General features: G+C 31.6%; 1 protein-coding gene and 1 long non-coding RNA gene across 6 annotated transcripts in view; one reads left to right on the top strand and one right to left on the bottom strand.

The window, feature by feature from the left end:
* Positions 1–15,664, top strand: part of LOC148233455 (uncharacterized) — a 141,143-nt gene that overhangs the window by 23,333 nt on the left and 102,146 nt on the right. The gene's annotated exons all lie outside the window — the stretch shown is intronic.
* LOC148233454 (LIM domain transcription factor LMO4.1-like) overlaps positions 235–15,664 on the bottom strand; it is a 158,899-nt gene continuing 143,469 nt past the window's right edge. For 3 of the 5 annotated variants that reach the window (XM_088189424.1, XM_088189425.1, XM_088189427.1), the window contains 4 exons: positions 5,930–6,194; positions 5,727–5,852; positions 3,172–3,313; positions 2,765–3,100 (listed from right to left, as the gene is read on the bottom strand). In XM_088189424.1, coding sequence (XP_088045550.1) covers positions 2,897–3,100; positions 3,172–3,313; positions 5,727–5,852; positions 5,930–6,194 — 737 coding nt within the window. In that variant the 3' untranslated portion in view covers positions 2,765–2,896. Of the gene's footprint in view, positions 279–2,758; positions 3,101–3,171; positions 3,314–5,726; positions 5,853–5,929; positions 6,195–15,664 lie in introns of those variants that run through there. The other 2 variants (XR_015810339.1, XM_088189426.1) reach the window with 2 other exon arrangements.

The raw sequence follows: 15,664 nt of genomic DNA, 5'->3' as shown, positions 1-15,664 counted from the left end.
ACAACATATTGCAATTTCCAATGAGGCTTTTAAGAGTTGGATCGACCAAATTCGCTCGATGTCGTGTTGTTGCATCGTTTGAGAGAATTATTACAATATGTATATAATATATATTTTAATATATTCATATATATATTTATATATATAATATATATAGAAATTATCACAAGTATTTTCGGATTTCACTACATATATTCGGGTTCCACTCGTGCTTGAATGAAGATTGTCCGAAAGTTTTCTACTTTAATCGTTGTATCGTTGCTTTAGTGTGGTTTTATCTGCAATAAAAAAATGAAATAAAATCATTAAATTTCACATATATTTATCTTAATACAGGTGTTGTTAATTTTAACTGACCATTAACTGGATAAATGCATACATTTGTTTACCAATTAAAATTTGTACCCCTATAGGAATATTTACAAGTTAGGTTCGGAGTAGAAAAAATAACAATGTGTGTTGTTTGCGTTTGAAGAAGCAATATCCAAACCAATAAATGGAAAACTGTATGCAAACATTAGAAAACAATTAAAGTTTTTATATATAAATGTTTCATATGGATTTATTAATATACGCAATGCGTACAGTATTTATAGTATTTTATCTGCGTATTTATCTAAATAGTAATGATCAAATAATAAAATTAACTACTATTAAATGTGATTAAAAAAGTTAACAGTAAATAAATAACTATAATAATATTTATAAGAAGTAGCAATAACAATCCCAAAAAAATGAATAACCTCTGTTTTATAATATAAAAAAATTGCAATTTATATTAGTTTAAGAATAATGTATTCCGGAAATATATAACTAAAGTTTAATAGGAATATGGTGAAAAATATTAAAAAGTCAAATGGTATAATAAAATATAATGAAGTGTACTTTAAAAATGTTTGGTTTATAAAACAAAGTTTACAGAATCAACCACATATTCTTTGTAAGACATCTAAATTACGTAGGGTTAGTTTTAAATGTATCAAGTTTGAGTTTTTCAAAAATTTTTGGCTGAAAATATAATATATTTCTTTAATTGAATAATCAAAAAAAATATTAAGAAAAAAAATCATTTTATGAAATATTTTAATTGTCATTTTTAAAGATTTTTAAAATGTATTGGTTTGTACTGATGAAATATATAAAATATTATGAGCTACTAAAATTAAACGAAATACCTACATTTAAACAATCAACAAAGCTCCTTAAAATTATATTATATATAAATCAACGGAGCTAGCAAATACAGTATTAAAATTTGTGTAAAATGATTATAAATTAAGCATCCGTCACATTATTTAGACCTTGCTCCCTCTGACTTGATAGGTCTTTACATAGTTCAATTATACTTTGCTAAAATTACCACGGGACATGATTATTACTATAGATGGACTATGTATAATACATTGCCAAAAATATAAATAATTCACGAATGCATAACGAGACCATAATATCTTCAATATTTTATTTTTTATAAATATTTTATATTTTTATTACAAATCTGACCATAAAGAATTGACAATATATCACTCCAGCACATACTTATTTATGAAATAATATAGATTATAGATTCACATGAAATAATAATTTATTAAAAAATTAAAACAATTATGTTGCACATCTAAAATAAATAAACAAGTACCAGCGCAAATTTTTTTCAAGCTCCTCATAGCGTTGCCAAAAACATCATTGTGTTTGGCAAGCTCGTTGATAAATTTGATGGAGTTCTGACTTCCGAGCCGCGATGGGCAAGAAACGGGGACGCGATCGGTACTTTTTAGGGCACCCTTAATCTCACAGCTGAAAGTCGCCAAGCATTGACGTATTTTTGACATTGAATATGCAATGAATTGTATCTCAATGCTCCTAGAAAAAAGTACGAGATACGACCTGTACTACTTATTGTAAAAATATCTAAGGATTTCTTTCAATTTTTCAGAATGAGTACTTTGCTTCTTTGGGATTTTTGACTATGGGTCCATATTTAAGGACGTACAAATTAGCGTATACTTATTGAAGCGATACGCGCTCCGCATAACGAAGCCGAGCATCCTCGACGCCTTTTCGTAAACTAATGCTATGTGCATACAAAATCTCCATCCTTGCTTGAACATCTTTCCCAAGTCATCAACATAAATATTTTTGCTTAAAAAACACTTCTGCCTAAACTATACGAGAGTCCTGACAGGAAAGAGGGCTTATAAAATATAACAAAGTGACTCTTGGCGATGCTGAAAAGTAATCGGTTTTCGATCAACCACTTCTACAGCGACTAAAGTTTTTTTTTGAAAAGGGAATAAATCTGAATTTGTGCGAATACTCTGGAACTCTTTCATGTCGTCAGTAGATACTAAATATTGCTGCATGTATGTCGTGATAACGACGGCAACTTAAAAAAAATACATAACAGAAGCTCATGGCTTTGTCGAATGCGTTCTGAGAGTCTGTATAACTACATCGATATGGATTTTAGAATCGAGGGATTTTGTTGGCGCCTTCAAAAGGCACAAGAGGTTAGTGGCCGTGGAATGACGCTGACGAAAACCGCGTTCCACTAACACTTAACATTAATAGTGGATATATATGTAAATAAATATAATTTTTTTTAAATGTGTCCAATGAACGGCGAATTTTTTGATTTATCACCATATTTGTAAACCGCGTAGATATTGTTTTAAATATTATATATTTTTACTCAGTTAAGTTGAAGTAGTATGAGTTAATATAAATAATTGTATATCATTGGAATAGCGACACTCACCGGCAAATCACTCCTCGTCGCCTTCCTGACTGGCTTGCAGGCGGCCGGCATGAGTCCTCCGGAGTAGTGGTGCTGGTGCGAGTTGAGGTGTGGGGGATGAGGGAGGTGATGGGGGAGGGGCGGAGGCGCCGTCATGTGTCATCGCGGCGCGTCGCAGGTGTCGGCGTCGGGGCTCCCGTAGCCGCTGGAGGCGTCGTCGCCCCCAACGCTTCCCAGCACCAGCTCCTTGTCGACTCCAAGTCCGACACCGACTCCGACCCCCACACCGACTCCTACACTGGTTCCGACGCCTTGGTGGTAGCCGCTTCCGACTGCGCTCAGCCGCGCTGCTTCATTGGGCGACTGCAATAGTAAACGGAGTCAGATACTATGATTACATTTTAAGGACTACATCAAAAACTTCAGAAGCTCACCTGAAGTGCACTTACTTGCCGACGGACATGCGCCAAACTCGACGGGTTGTGGGCCATGTTCGCAAAAACCAGTCTTTCTTCATAGTCGTATTCGCATAGGATCTTGTTATCACATAAATAGAATCTGTCTCCGACGCAAAACCTGCACAAATAATGTACAATATGTTATTATATGATTAATTTATGGATGATAACATGCATATGTTTATGTGCTTAGATTATGAAAAGGCTTTTGACATAGTAACATCTGAAACTTTTATGAATACTATAGGAACATAAAATAAAAAATAACGTCATTTACATCAACATTACAGTTAAGAATAAATTTAGTGAAGATGTCTAAATTAGGCGCGGTATGCGACAAGGATGGATATTGTCGTCTTTGCTATTATAAATGTACTTCAAAACGATATTTTAATAAGATGAGAGTGATCTGGAGAAGCTGGTAAATGAGAACCAAAAAATGCTTACATTGCTCACATGGCAACTGGTCACAGAAAAATTTCTCACGTGGAATATTGTTCACACGAGGGATTTGATGTAATGGGTGGGAATGTGATGGTAGTTGACGGGTCAGGATAGCTTGTGGGCGTTTGTGCTTGTGGGGCATGGTGTTTGGGTCTAGGTCCGCTAAGTGTTGTAAATGAGGTCATCTACGACCTCGGACTACCTCTTCGCTCAACAGACTTACGCCTCGCTTCCTGTACGAGCAATCACTTACAGGACACGCGCTCATGGACAAGCACTGACGCCTTCCAGAAGGAGATATTCATAAGAGTCACCGTTTACAGTTCACTATACAAACGTCTTTCACAAATAATCAACTAACGCAGTTGAAATATCGAAGCTACTACCCACGACCAGAACGCTTTAATTGTTTGTTTAATATTTTTTTGTAGATTTTCATAAATATGACTTAAAAAATGACTATTTTTACTTTCAAATTAACCGTGATTTTATTTTTAATGCAATGAATTGTATTTTAAAATAGGCATATTTTTTATGTGTGTAAATTTATATATATTATATGAATGTAATTTGTATCACTATATAATTTTTTTTAAGAATTTTTGAAATGTTTTTAATTGCATTTTTTCAATAATATATCATGCGGGTAATATTGTTATCGACCTCTGCTAAGCACGCCAAAGTATGTATCGCGGTAGTTTCCCGATAATAACCGTTATTGCAGCTCAGGTAAACACATAAACAACACACAGTCGTATTTTTGTGCGACGTATACGACTTTCTTCTTGTGACTCGACTTTTGTGTATAAAAATTGAATGCTGTGGCGTACACTGGTTTAAATTAAGGAAATATTTTCAAGGATATTCATTTAATTTTAATATTAACAGGGTAGAAAATGAAAATAAATCAATTAAATAAAAGGTTCATTTAAAAAATAAATCAATGCAAATTATTGCAATGAATTTAATTATTACATAAGAAACACACTATAATTCGCAACTACTCTGAAAAGTGTTACAGCGCAATCTCTATATTGATTACTCGCGTATTGTTCTATTTACGATGCTCAAAATAAAAATAAAATAAATAAATAATTTTCCGAAATTTATAAATAAATTATTAAACAACAGAGCAAACGTTTTAAGATATAGTGAAAAAAAGTTGTTAAAATATAATAAATAAATTAAAAATACAATATGTATTAAATTACTCTATAAAAAACATATAAATAGAAATATAAAGTCCTAAAAATCTCAAATAGCTGATATTAAAATATTACTATACAACCATCTTATTTACCGTTATTAAAATAAGGAATTAATTAAATTCTACATATTGAGATTTAACAAGATGTTATCTAAATTAAAAAAAACAATGTTTTCCAAATAATTTAATTTTAAAATTATCAGAACCTAAAGTAAAAAAATATAAATAATTTTATTATATCCATGACATGCGTATATTCTAAAATTAAGTAATTACACGAAAAATTAAAATAATACATATTTAATTGAAGGTCAAAAGTACAAATTGAAATAAAATATTATATACATATTCTCTTATGTATTTAAAGTTTGAAAAATTCGCCAGCCCCTAATTAATGTCTCATTATTGTATTTAATGTATTAAATTAAATATTTCTCTTAAGTAACTTACTTTTCATTCAACCGTGTGAGAAATGTTTGTATGAGCCTTGTGACTAATGTTCGTGTGAGCAATCTTCCTGTGATCACTTACAATGTGAGCAATAGTCCGTTCACCTTTACAGATAATACCATCAACTCTTGGACTCCAGTTAAAAGAGAGTTTTGAATACAAAAAGGGTCACTTTCCACACCAAACATAACCGTACACAATAAACAGATAGAAAGAGTCACCCAGTACAAAGGTAAATGAGAAATAGGACTCATCTTAACCCATGCATGCCCATACACACTGCATACTCGGGGGATGGTCGTTTACACAGAGTAAATTATTCGATTAGGTAATTAACATTTTCGCAGTATATGTTGTGTAATATTCTGTGCCTTTAAAACGTTAATTTACAACGAATGATTTCATGTCAAAATTATGCACGACAAATTACCTGTGATTACACTGTTGGCAAGCGAAGCACTCCAGATGGTAGACGAAGCTCTTGGCTCTCATCACCATCTCGAAGGCAGGTATCACTTTGTTGCATGCCACGCAGTTTCCGGTCACGCCAAATAACCTGTTTCGAATCACAAAATAATAAGCTTAGTCATATTTTCAATCTCCATAATATTAAACAAGCATTTTAAATAGTACCTTAGATAGTCCCTTTTGCACAGGATGAGGTCTGCCTTTGTGTACAGGGTAGATCCGACCTCTCCGAGTCGAGCGTCGCAGCATCCGCATTTCAAGCAGTCTTCGTGCCAGAAGAGGTCCAGGGCCTTCAGGAGGAATCTCTCGGTGATGACCTTTCCGCAAGAGGCGCATTCTCTGGCGCCGCCCGCGACAGCTCCCGGACCCCCGGGAGGGCCCCCAGTCGCACCGTTGCCTCTACTCAACGCCAATTTGATATCGCCTGTAACTGAAATAAAAAATAGAGGGCGTTATTTGTGTTCAATTAGGTCGGGTAGTCACCATATTAGTATCAGAAAATATATATAAGTTATAATCAAATGTAAGCTTACGAAGCTCGTTAAATTAAACAATAAGTCTCGCTACTTTTCGACTAGTTTCTTATTCCAATAAGAGCGCCGTCGTCCCGCATACGAAATTCGATAGTCGGAACGGTCTTTACGAAGCATCCTGTATGCGCATTGTGCATCGCCGGCAGCGAGCGCTGTTTGTAGACATTTAATTAACGTAATGCGATATTGTCGGCTGATTAGTCTGCTGCAGCTGCCGTAATTGGTTTTTCGATCGGTGACGAATTATCGCAGCCAGCGTTGTTGGGGCCGACGGTGCACTTTTCGATGTAACCTTTATTATATACACGTTAATAATCTAGTAAAATATACACAAATATAAATATGAATATGGTACACTAATTAGAACAATGGTTGCCAAATTGCATATTAAAAACAAGTCTTTTTTATATACTTAATTTTATCTCTCTCCTTTCATAATGTCACAACTCGATGACAAAGCATAGTCAAAAGAAGAGAAATATGAACTCTGGAAGAATCTAATAGATACAGTTAGTGTAATCGGTTTTGCGAATGAATGAAATTAAATCAGTAGTTAAAGGAGCGCGTCAGCACTGTCACCTGTCATTGCAAATTCGCGTTAATTCGACCGGAAGTAGCCGGATTACCTCACCGGATGCTGTGTCCGCCGCCGCTTAATTAAAGCGCGGAATGCAATTAATGCCAGAATGAGCTTTGATAGCACACTGAAACGTTTCTATTTGTTTAATTGTGAAACGTCGTTAATTTAACGACGCGCAGTTACATCACTGCGCGAATATTGTAGCGCAATTAGTCGTTGCTCGGCGTGTGTTTAGGGGAGAATAGAGGGGAGAAGAAGGGTTACGCTACCATAATATAATAGTAGCAGAACATGTTCTAAAAATATGTGCTCCTAATAAATGCATATCACAGTGATATAAGTAGTGAGTCTATTTGAAATGTAGCCAAATTTATGCTACCAAATATATACATACCAGGCGCGTACAGTGAGATACATTCCCTTTCGCTCGCTCGCGTGTTAAGTGACGAGATTGAGTGAGAAGAAGTGGGCGTGCGGAACGCATGTAACGCACGCCCTTATCTCTCACTCACTCTCGTCACTTAAGACGCGAGCGAGCGAAAGAAAATGTATCTCACCTTACGCGCCTGCTACGTACATAAAATATTTTTATCCAGTTCGTTCCCTCAATATTTGCTAAAAACCTGTAGTAAACTGGTTATATGCGTGTTAATAAGCACGATAGTCCAATGTGTAAATATTCATAAAGTTCAGTATTGGCGATTTTATAATTACTATTTTGATCGTTTACCTCAAATTTTAGCTTTGTGTAACCATTTAAGGTCCTTTGTCCACACGTATTGGAAATCTGATTTTTACTACCATCTGGAATTTTTTTTAGGTTATTTAAAACTATATATTAATACTATTAAAAATAAGAAGATTTTTATATAACCCATTAATTTCTATAAAATATAATAAAAAAAAGTTATTAAAACAATTCTTATAAAAAATAAACCTTTTTAATCTATCAAGATTAGTATTAGTACATGTCTTGAATTAATATCAGTTAAATTCTATTTAAAAAATTAAATTAAATTTCAATAAAAAAATAAATAAATATTGTAATAAATAAATAAATTAATTTATTTAAAAAATATTAATTGTATTAATATGCTTTATTTGTATTTTTTATAATTTCCAAAAACATGCATAGACTGAGCTTGCTCAAATACGGACATAAACTGATCGTCTCAAGTGGTTAAGGTGGACTTGCATTAAACTCCGAGTTGGTTTGTCTTTGGTCTAATGTTAACCTCTGAATATCGAATCACGAGTAATAAAGTACTAGAGTTCTGTGAATAATTAATCTGAGACGCAGTGATACATATTTAAATATTTTAGTTTGTCTATTCGATTCGTACAATTTAAACTTGTATTGAATTTAGCTTGTCCTTAAAAATAAATGATATTGTAGCGAATCCACTTTTAAGTATTGTTGTCTTGCAGACTGCAGAAATTATGATAATCTGATAATGACTTGTGGCATATGAGGTGGTTCAGTGATTATTGCGCGAACGAAAATTGCGCACAGAGAAAATTTCAAACAGCGAAAAATCTGATCATAGATGATCAATATACTCGTATATGTATATTTAAGAATGCGTTAATATCATATAATACATAACAAATAATGTATGTATATATCAAGGCTGTAGAATCGGTTGCAGCATTTTAAAAATCGACAGACTCACACTCCTTTTTAACCCTTTCCACCCCGACCAATATTTTTTTAATTGTTCGTTGTGCGCCATGTGTTAGTCGGTAATATTAAGTAAACAAAAGTTATAATGCACTTAGACACATACAATGGCGCGGCACTAATCCTAAGAAATATTATTATAATATATTTTTGTTCTTTCTTCTTTGTTGCTATTTACACGAAAATAAATAAATAAAATAATTAAAAATAAATTTAATATTGTACAATTATCTTATCGAAATTTTAAAATTCGGAGTCAGGAAAAAATTTCAACGATTCCACAGCCCTGGTAAATCTCATATGTCAATATTATTTTAATTAAACAATATCGTGTTTAAAAAATGTCTTATAATTATATTAGTAATTTACATTGGTATGATATACTTATGTTTTCTATAATTACACATTTTTTTAATTAAAAAAATGAAGACAGTTGGAAATAAAAGTAATACATATTTAACAATCAAGCAATCACATTTTTTCTGAATTTTCGTGTGCGCAATTTTTGTTTGAGACCTGGCGTTTTCGTGGTGAAATATGCCAATTTTTTTAATGAATTGCTTTTTGATAATACAGTTAATCGTAATGTCTGCACTACACTCTCTGGAAGTTGCCCAAGGTTGGCCAAAGACGAAGAATATAGTGAGTTACTTCGGTCGAGTTCGGTCTAAAATCTCTCGGAAGTTGTCCGAGGTTACCGAGAACGGGAGGTAAAGTGGGGGTAATTCAGTCGACTTGGCCAGCTTCGAGCGCTTCCGAACATTGTCGGCATATTTTCCGAGTCGAAGGGACCGAAGTCGGAGCTGCTCTTTCGAGCGCGAGCAGTGAGATACTTCCCCTTTCGCTCTCTCGCGTGTTAAGTGACAAGAGTGAGAAAGATGATATGGTTTTTCGCAAACTGAGATAGAACGTGTAGCTCGGTTCACTTTCAGTATGCGCGTAGGCGTCCTATGATTAACACGCACGTCGAGCGCTGCATCGTGGTCACGCGGTCAAGTTATAATACCACATGCTTATCGGGGACTTTAACAGACTCTTACTCACATTTTTTAATATTTTAGGGCACCAAAAGGGATTAATTATATTTTTTATAGTATATTCTTCTAACAGATATTATTATATTTTTTTTCATATAAAATTAAATAATTAAAAAATAATTAGTGGTATTTGATTTTGTTAAAAAAAATCATTTCGAATATCCTTATGTATTTTCCTAGATCGGCTTATATAAATGTGACACCATAACGAATTCTTATTTAAAATCGATGGCGACAAATTCTAGGATAGTCACAGATGTGGTGTTCGTATTCTGAAGTATAATTTTTATGCCTTATGGCATTTTGCAAAAGCCGACATGAATATTTACGACCGAAAAGTTTTCACTGATATTGTATTGGTGAATGCCCACACAAACTTTTATAATTATTAATAGCGTAATTTTAATAATATTGCAATTTAAAAATTGCGATTATTTGGCACATTTTTCGATCGCGCGCAAATATGACAGCAGCCGCCGTGCGTACGTCATTCACGTACGTACGTACGTCCGAACGGCATATGAAATTTGTGGCAGTGTGGTCGCTACTTGGAAGTCGGCGACCTTGGCCGACTTCAGTTGAACTTCGGTTCGGACAACATCCAGAGAGTGTAGTGCAAGCATAATAGTGGAGCTTACTAAATATAGCTCATAATGAATAATGATACTATTTCCATATTCGATCTTTCCTTATTATTTATGTTTATCCATAGCCTTTAACGGGTACAATTATTATACATAATTAATTTTAATCACCAGTAAGAATTAAATTAAAAAACGGTTTTCTTTCAAGTGCAAAAATATAGTCGCTGTTGTTGATTGAGCTCCTACAATTCGCGAGGAATTCATTGACCCGATTCAGACATTTAATCAATCTTTTGCAGACCGTTAAATAGATCGACTGAAACTCGATTATTTTTTTCACAGTTAGAGCAGGATTTTTATTTTGATTTACAGTTATTTTTATACTACTTGCTCTAGACTAAAAACGCTAAAATCATCATTGCTAAAATCATCAACGCTAAAATCATCATGTCTTGACGAAAGTTCATACATAAAAATTCGACCGCTAAGTTGTAACTATGTGACATTAAGAAAACAACGCAAGTTACTGTGGTACATATAATAGCTTCATCGTGATCCCAGAATCATGGATTATTATGTCAATAATTCTAATCAAATCGAAAATACCGCATTATTAATGGATGACCTTAAGAGAGTTATGTAGTCATGGTTTGCTAGAATTCAGACTGAGTTTAACAGTTGAGGTGGTCGAAACTGCATCATAAAATGTTTATAGCGCATTCCAACCGTTAATTAAAATCTTTTTTATATAAAATAAAGCCTGCATAAAATTAATTAACGACAATTTCGTACGCCATAACGCGTATCGGATCGCAATCTATTACGTTTCAACGCATACCACACCGCCATTAAAATACATCACAATAATAATAATCAGATAGAAAAAAGCACGAACATATCGTTCATGCTTTTAATTGTCATTAACAACAAAACTACACCGACAACGACCCATTGGATAATTACAGCACGCAAAATTGTCAAACAACGCGTCGTTACCGGGCGCTCGAATTACTCCCTCGTTCCGCCCCGGGCTACAAAAAGTGCAATAATTAACGTTAAAATTTCAACTTCCGCCAATTTTTACCATATTTTTTTAATTCACACACAGAACGACATTTCGCACTATAATTAAAAGTGCTAGATCGACTCGATAAAGCTCGTTAGCGGTGAGCGCAATTAATTAAATATGGACGTTACAGTGGGCTATAAATTATTCACTTATTATGGTCTCAAAAAAACTAGCAAACATTATGAATGTGGTAATAAAAATTAAAATATTAAATAAACGTAAACAGCGAATCTATGATGTTAATGATCTGAATTGCGTGCTACTAGTCGCAGTAAGTAAATGTATTCATTCATATCAATGATTGCCGTTTAATTTTGAAAATTACCCGTTTCGCCTCTGGAGCGTGCATCGAGCCCGCCTCTGGTAATAGTCGGGGTCCGAGCGGACGGACGGTGTTTAACGAGACACAGTGCTTGTTAAACTTTTTTTTTAGTAAAGAACAGCAATTATTGTATTGCTTATTTTTTAAATGACGCGGAATATTTCTGACCATTTAAAAAGTTGTTTGGTTTTATTTTTTTGCCATCTCGTATAATAAAATATTTATTTATACATTATATAAGTAATGTAAATATAATAGTATAGATCTATTAGTAAATATATAATGAATTTATACCCAAAAAATATTAATAGTAATAAATAAAAAGCATTTAATAACGTGTCTTTGTGCTTTTAGTAAAACTCAAAATGTTCGGTATTAGTGGTAGTTTGCTTAATTAGGTCAAAAGTTATCTTAAACATTAATATTAAATCTAAATATTTTACAGAGTTTGCTCAATTGGGTCAAAAGCTAATTAAGCAAAATATATTTTACAGTTACTATTTTATTGATATTGTTATTATTTTAACGATATATCCATTTATTCAATCTCCCAATGATATCCATATTTTACAATCGTAGTGCATTTTAAATTATTTATTTTATTTTAATTTAAATATAAATTGAAGAGATTTATTTTACAGATATTTCGTCAGAAAATTTTATTTTATAACAAAAATAGTAATTCAAATTACCGAATTAATTCCGCATTCGCGAGATTACATCGGCTCAAAAATCAATGAGATCATAATAAAAAAATATTTTTAAATATTTTTAATCTAAATCTTTTTTAGTTTTATTTTAATTTGAACTAAAATATGTAAAATGTAGTCCAATAAACCATTTAAATTTTTTGTTGTTATATAATAAATAAATAATATTGAGGGCTCAATCAAGAAGTGTGTATTTCTAGTTACCATTATTGAGTGTTTGAAGATCGAATTTGCCTTAAATATATATTAATATAGATTTAGTTATGTTTTAATATTTATCTAAACGAAAAATTAATTGATATTTTATGAACATTTATCGATGTATTCTGGAATGAAATTTTTACTATGTTATTATTCAAGGCTTAAGGATTAATAAAATTAAGTAAAAAAATAAAACTTAATCGAGTCTGGCTCTAATATTCTCAAATATTTTAATGTTAGAAAAGTAAGTAAATACAAATATTTAAGTATAAAACTAAAAACACAATATATGCTTTAGCATATACATATTATGTTAGTTGGCTAACTTTGTAATTTTTGTGTTTAGAAAAGTTTGTGTTAAAATTACATTTCTGTCTTATAATATATTTTACTACATCGAAAGTTTGACTTTAGGTTTATTTTGATTAATTTTTAGATTACAGTAATTTTATTAAATTTTCAGTCAAAATCATTATTTTTCTTAATGTTTTGTTTTATAAATACTTTTTCTTTGACAAAATATTTGACAATCTGATATGTTTCTAATTGTATACTTAGATACATAGTACATTTTGTTTTATAGTAACATTGCGTTTTTATTATTTATAACAAACAGTGAATTTTATAAAAAAATATAGCATGTCTCTTACTGTAAAAATGGATTTAAATGTATTTTTGTAATTATAGTGATACAAACACAACGACAGACCAGTGATATAGTTAATAACTATTGATCGGGTTCAAATTTCATATCAAGCTTAATGTTTTTCTGGGAGAGCATAAATATTGATTAATATATAAATACAATTCCTATCAATTGCCACATATTAGGTTTTCACAGATTTTCGTGATCTCACAGATGAATATCAGTATGAAAAAATATCTAAAATATATGTATAAAAATGTGTTTTTTATTATATGTTACAAAGTATATAGATTATATATTTTATTAATAAACAATTTTATATTTTTTTAACCAATTTACAAAAAAAATTGATTTACAGATAAAATAATGCGCTTATTCAAAATCTGAAAAGTATTAGTATCATATATTTGTATTACATTTTTTAATAAAATATAATTATATCCAATTAATATAAATATGACTTATAAAGAGATATCTGAATTATTTAAAAATATCTGATTTATTAAAAAAAATATATAATAACAAAAAACTAATTATAGAATAGATGAAGCACATAAATTCAATAATTTTAGGGAAAAATAGTTCGAAAAAATCACATCAATTTTTGCAGTAGTTTTTATTAAAATAAATTGGCATTTTATGTTTTTAAAGTCTAAAATTCTACTTAAAATATATTAAATATAGACTTTTTGTTATAATAGAGTATATCAATATTTTTTACACATTTTTCCAAAGCAAATTACTAAACTAAAACAATTAAAATAATGATATCTAAAATTGGGCTTTTAAACTAAAAATGAATAGTACAGTTAAAATAGAATCTTTATGGCAAAACAATTTAAGAATTAAATTAGCAGCAATTAATAAAACATTAGGAAAAGCTTGTTTTCTAAACAATAAAATAAAGAAACTGTTCAAATATTTTTAAAATCTGTAAAACAAATCCTCTCTTTGTTTTATAGACAACTATTTTAAACCTGGATACAGAACTAACTAAAAAGCGCAATTTTTTTACAGGATTACATAAAATATGAATTAAATAATATTTTTAGTTAATAAGATATATCATAAATCATGAAGTATGAGGTTCTTTATATCCCCCATTTCCGCATATTAGGCTTATATAAAATTTAAATGGTTTTCTATAACTATAAACTAATTACGTTTTTTTATGACATGTGATAATAATCAAAAAATCATATGTGTAAATATATCTATATCTATTCTCGTTGTCATACTTCATCTATACTTTATTTGCGTTAACACAGTCAGTTCGAGAGCTATTCATTTCATCATTATTCATAATTGAGAAGGAGATGGCAGGTTTGGGTTTACGCTCCAACTATTAGCTCTAAAGCACACGATACGGATATACGCTTGATATACTTATCATTACGCCTGTTTATATGTTGAATAAATTCATAGAAATTAAAATCATTACTATATATTTTATTTTGAACGTATATTAGCATTGTGTGCTTTAGAGCTAATAGTATGGGGTGTAAACCCAATTATGAATAATAATGAAATGGATAGTTCTCAAACTGACTGTATTAACGCAAATATAGTATACGCCAAACAATGCCCGATGCGCTCCGTTGTGCTCGAAGTATTTAAATATATATAATAAATTTACTTAAGTTAAAATAATTTAATTTAATCGTTATCCTTGCAATATAAGTTGACCAACATGTGGTGACACGTGTCTATAGAATAAAAATAATATATGTTAGAACAAAAGCACTTGATATACACGTTCTGTTCCAGCGAATTAAATTTAAACACGTTTTAATAACCACGCGCAGTAACGTTGCAGGATGTTTTTCAAACAACTGTTATTCAATCAATTTTGAGTCATAAAATGACGCCTTCGCCCATTAACGATCAAACGACGCCATAAATTCAACGGCATATCTCATCACGGCGCATTAAACCATCGCCGTTGAAAGTATCATCATCATGTTCATAATAATTATCGATAATCGCACTCCCACAGTTTGAGAGCGCCTGTGGCGGTAGGTGGCGAAACGTGCAGCGTAGACATCGACTACCGCGCTACGCTCGGATTTGATGCCCTCAAATTGAGCGTAATGAGTGGTCATTTGCTGTTTAACTGCAGGAGAGTGAGAGAGCACTGCGCGGGATCACCTTTTATTATTTGCGAGAAAACCACCATTATTATAATGTGTGCATAACACGTGCATTCGTATAGTACTCGCTGCAACGGCCAAATTAAAACGGACCTAATTTGCATTAAATAACATCCATGTGGGTGCACGCGAAGTCAGGAAATTACATAATAACCCACGGAAAGAATGCAAAATCTGATGCATTTAATATTATTATTATTTTTAAAATTGCAGTTGATGTTAAAACAACTTATTTAGAAAGTAACTAACTATGTCACACAGATTCATCTGTAAATAATAAATTGATCTTAGTTATTTCGAATTATTTTATAATTTACTATATATGACGTTTTTGTTGCGATATGAATCTAATACAAGTCTTTGTGACTTATTTATTTATCCATAATT

This window comes from Plectrocnemia conspersa, unplaced genomic scaffold (genome assembly GCF_051122295.1).
Source record: "Plectrocnemia conspersa isolate PC_06_02 unplaced genomic scaffold, ASM5112229v1 ptg000008l, whole genome shotgun sequence".
Lineage (NCBI taxonomy): Eukaryota > Metazoa > Arthropoda > Insecta > Trichoptera > Polycentropodidae > Plectrocnemia > Plectrocnemia conspersa.
Note: the sequence above shows the minus strand (reverse complement) of the source record. Positions and strands in the feature narration are given on the sequence as shown.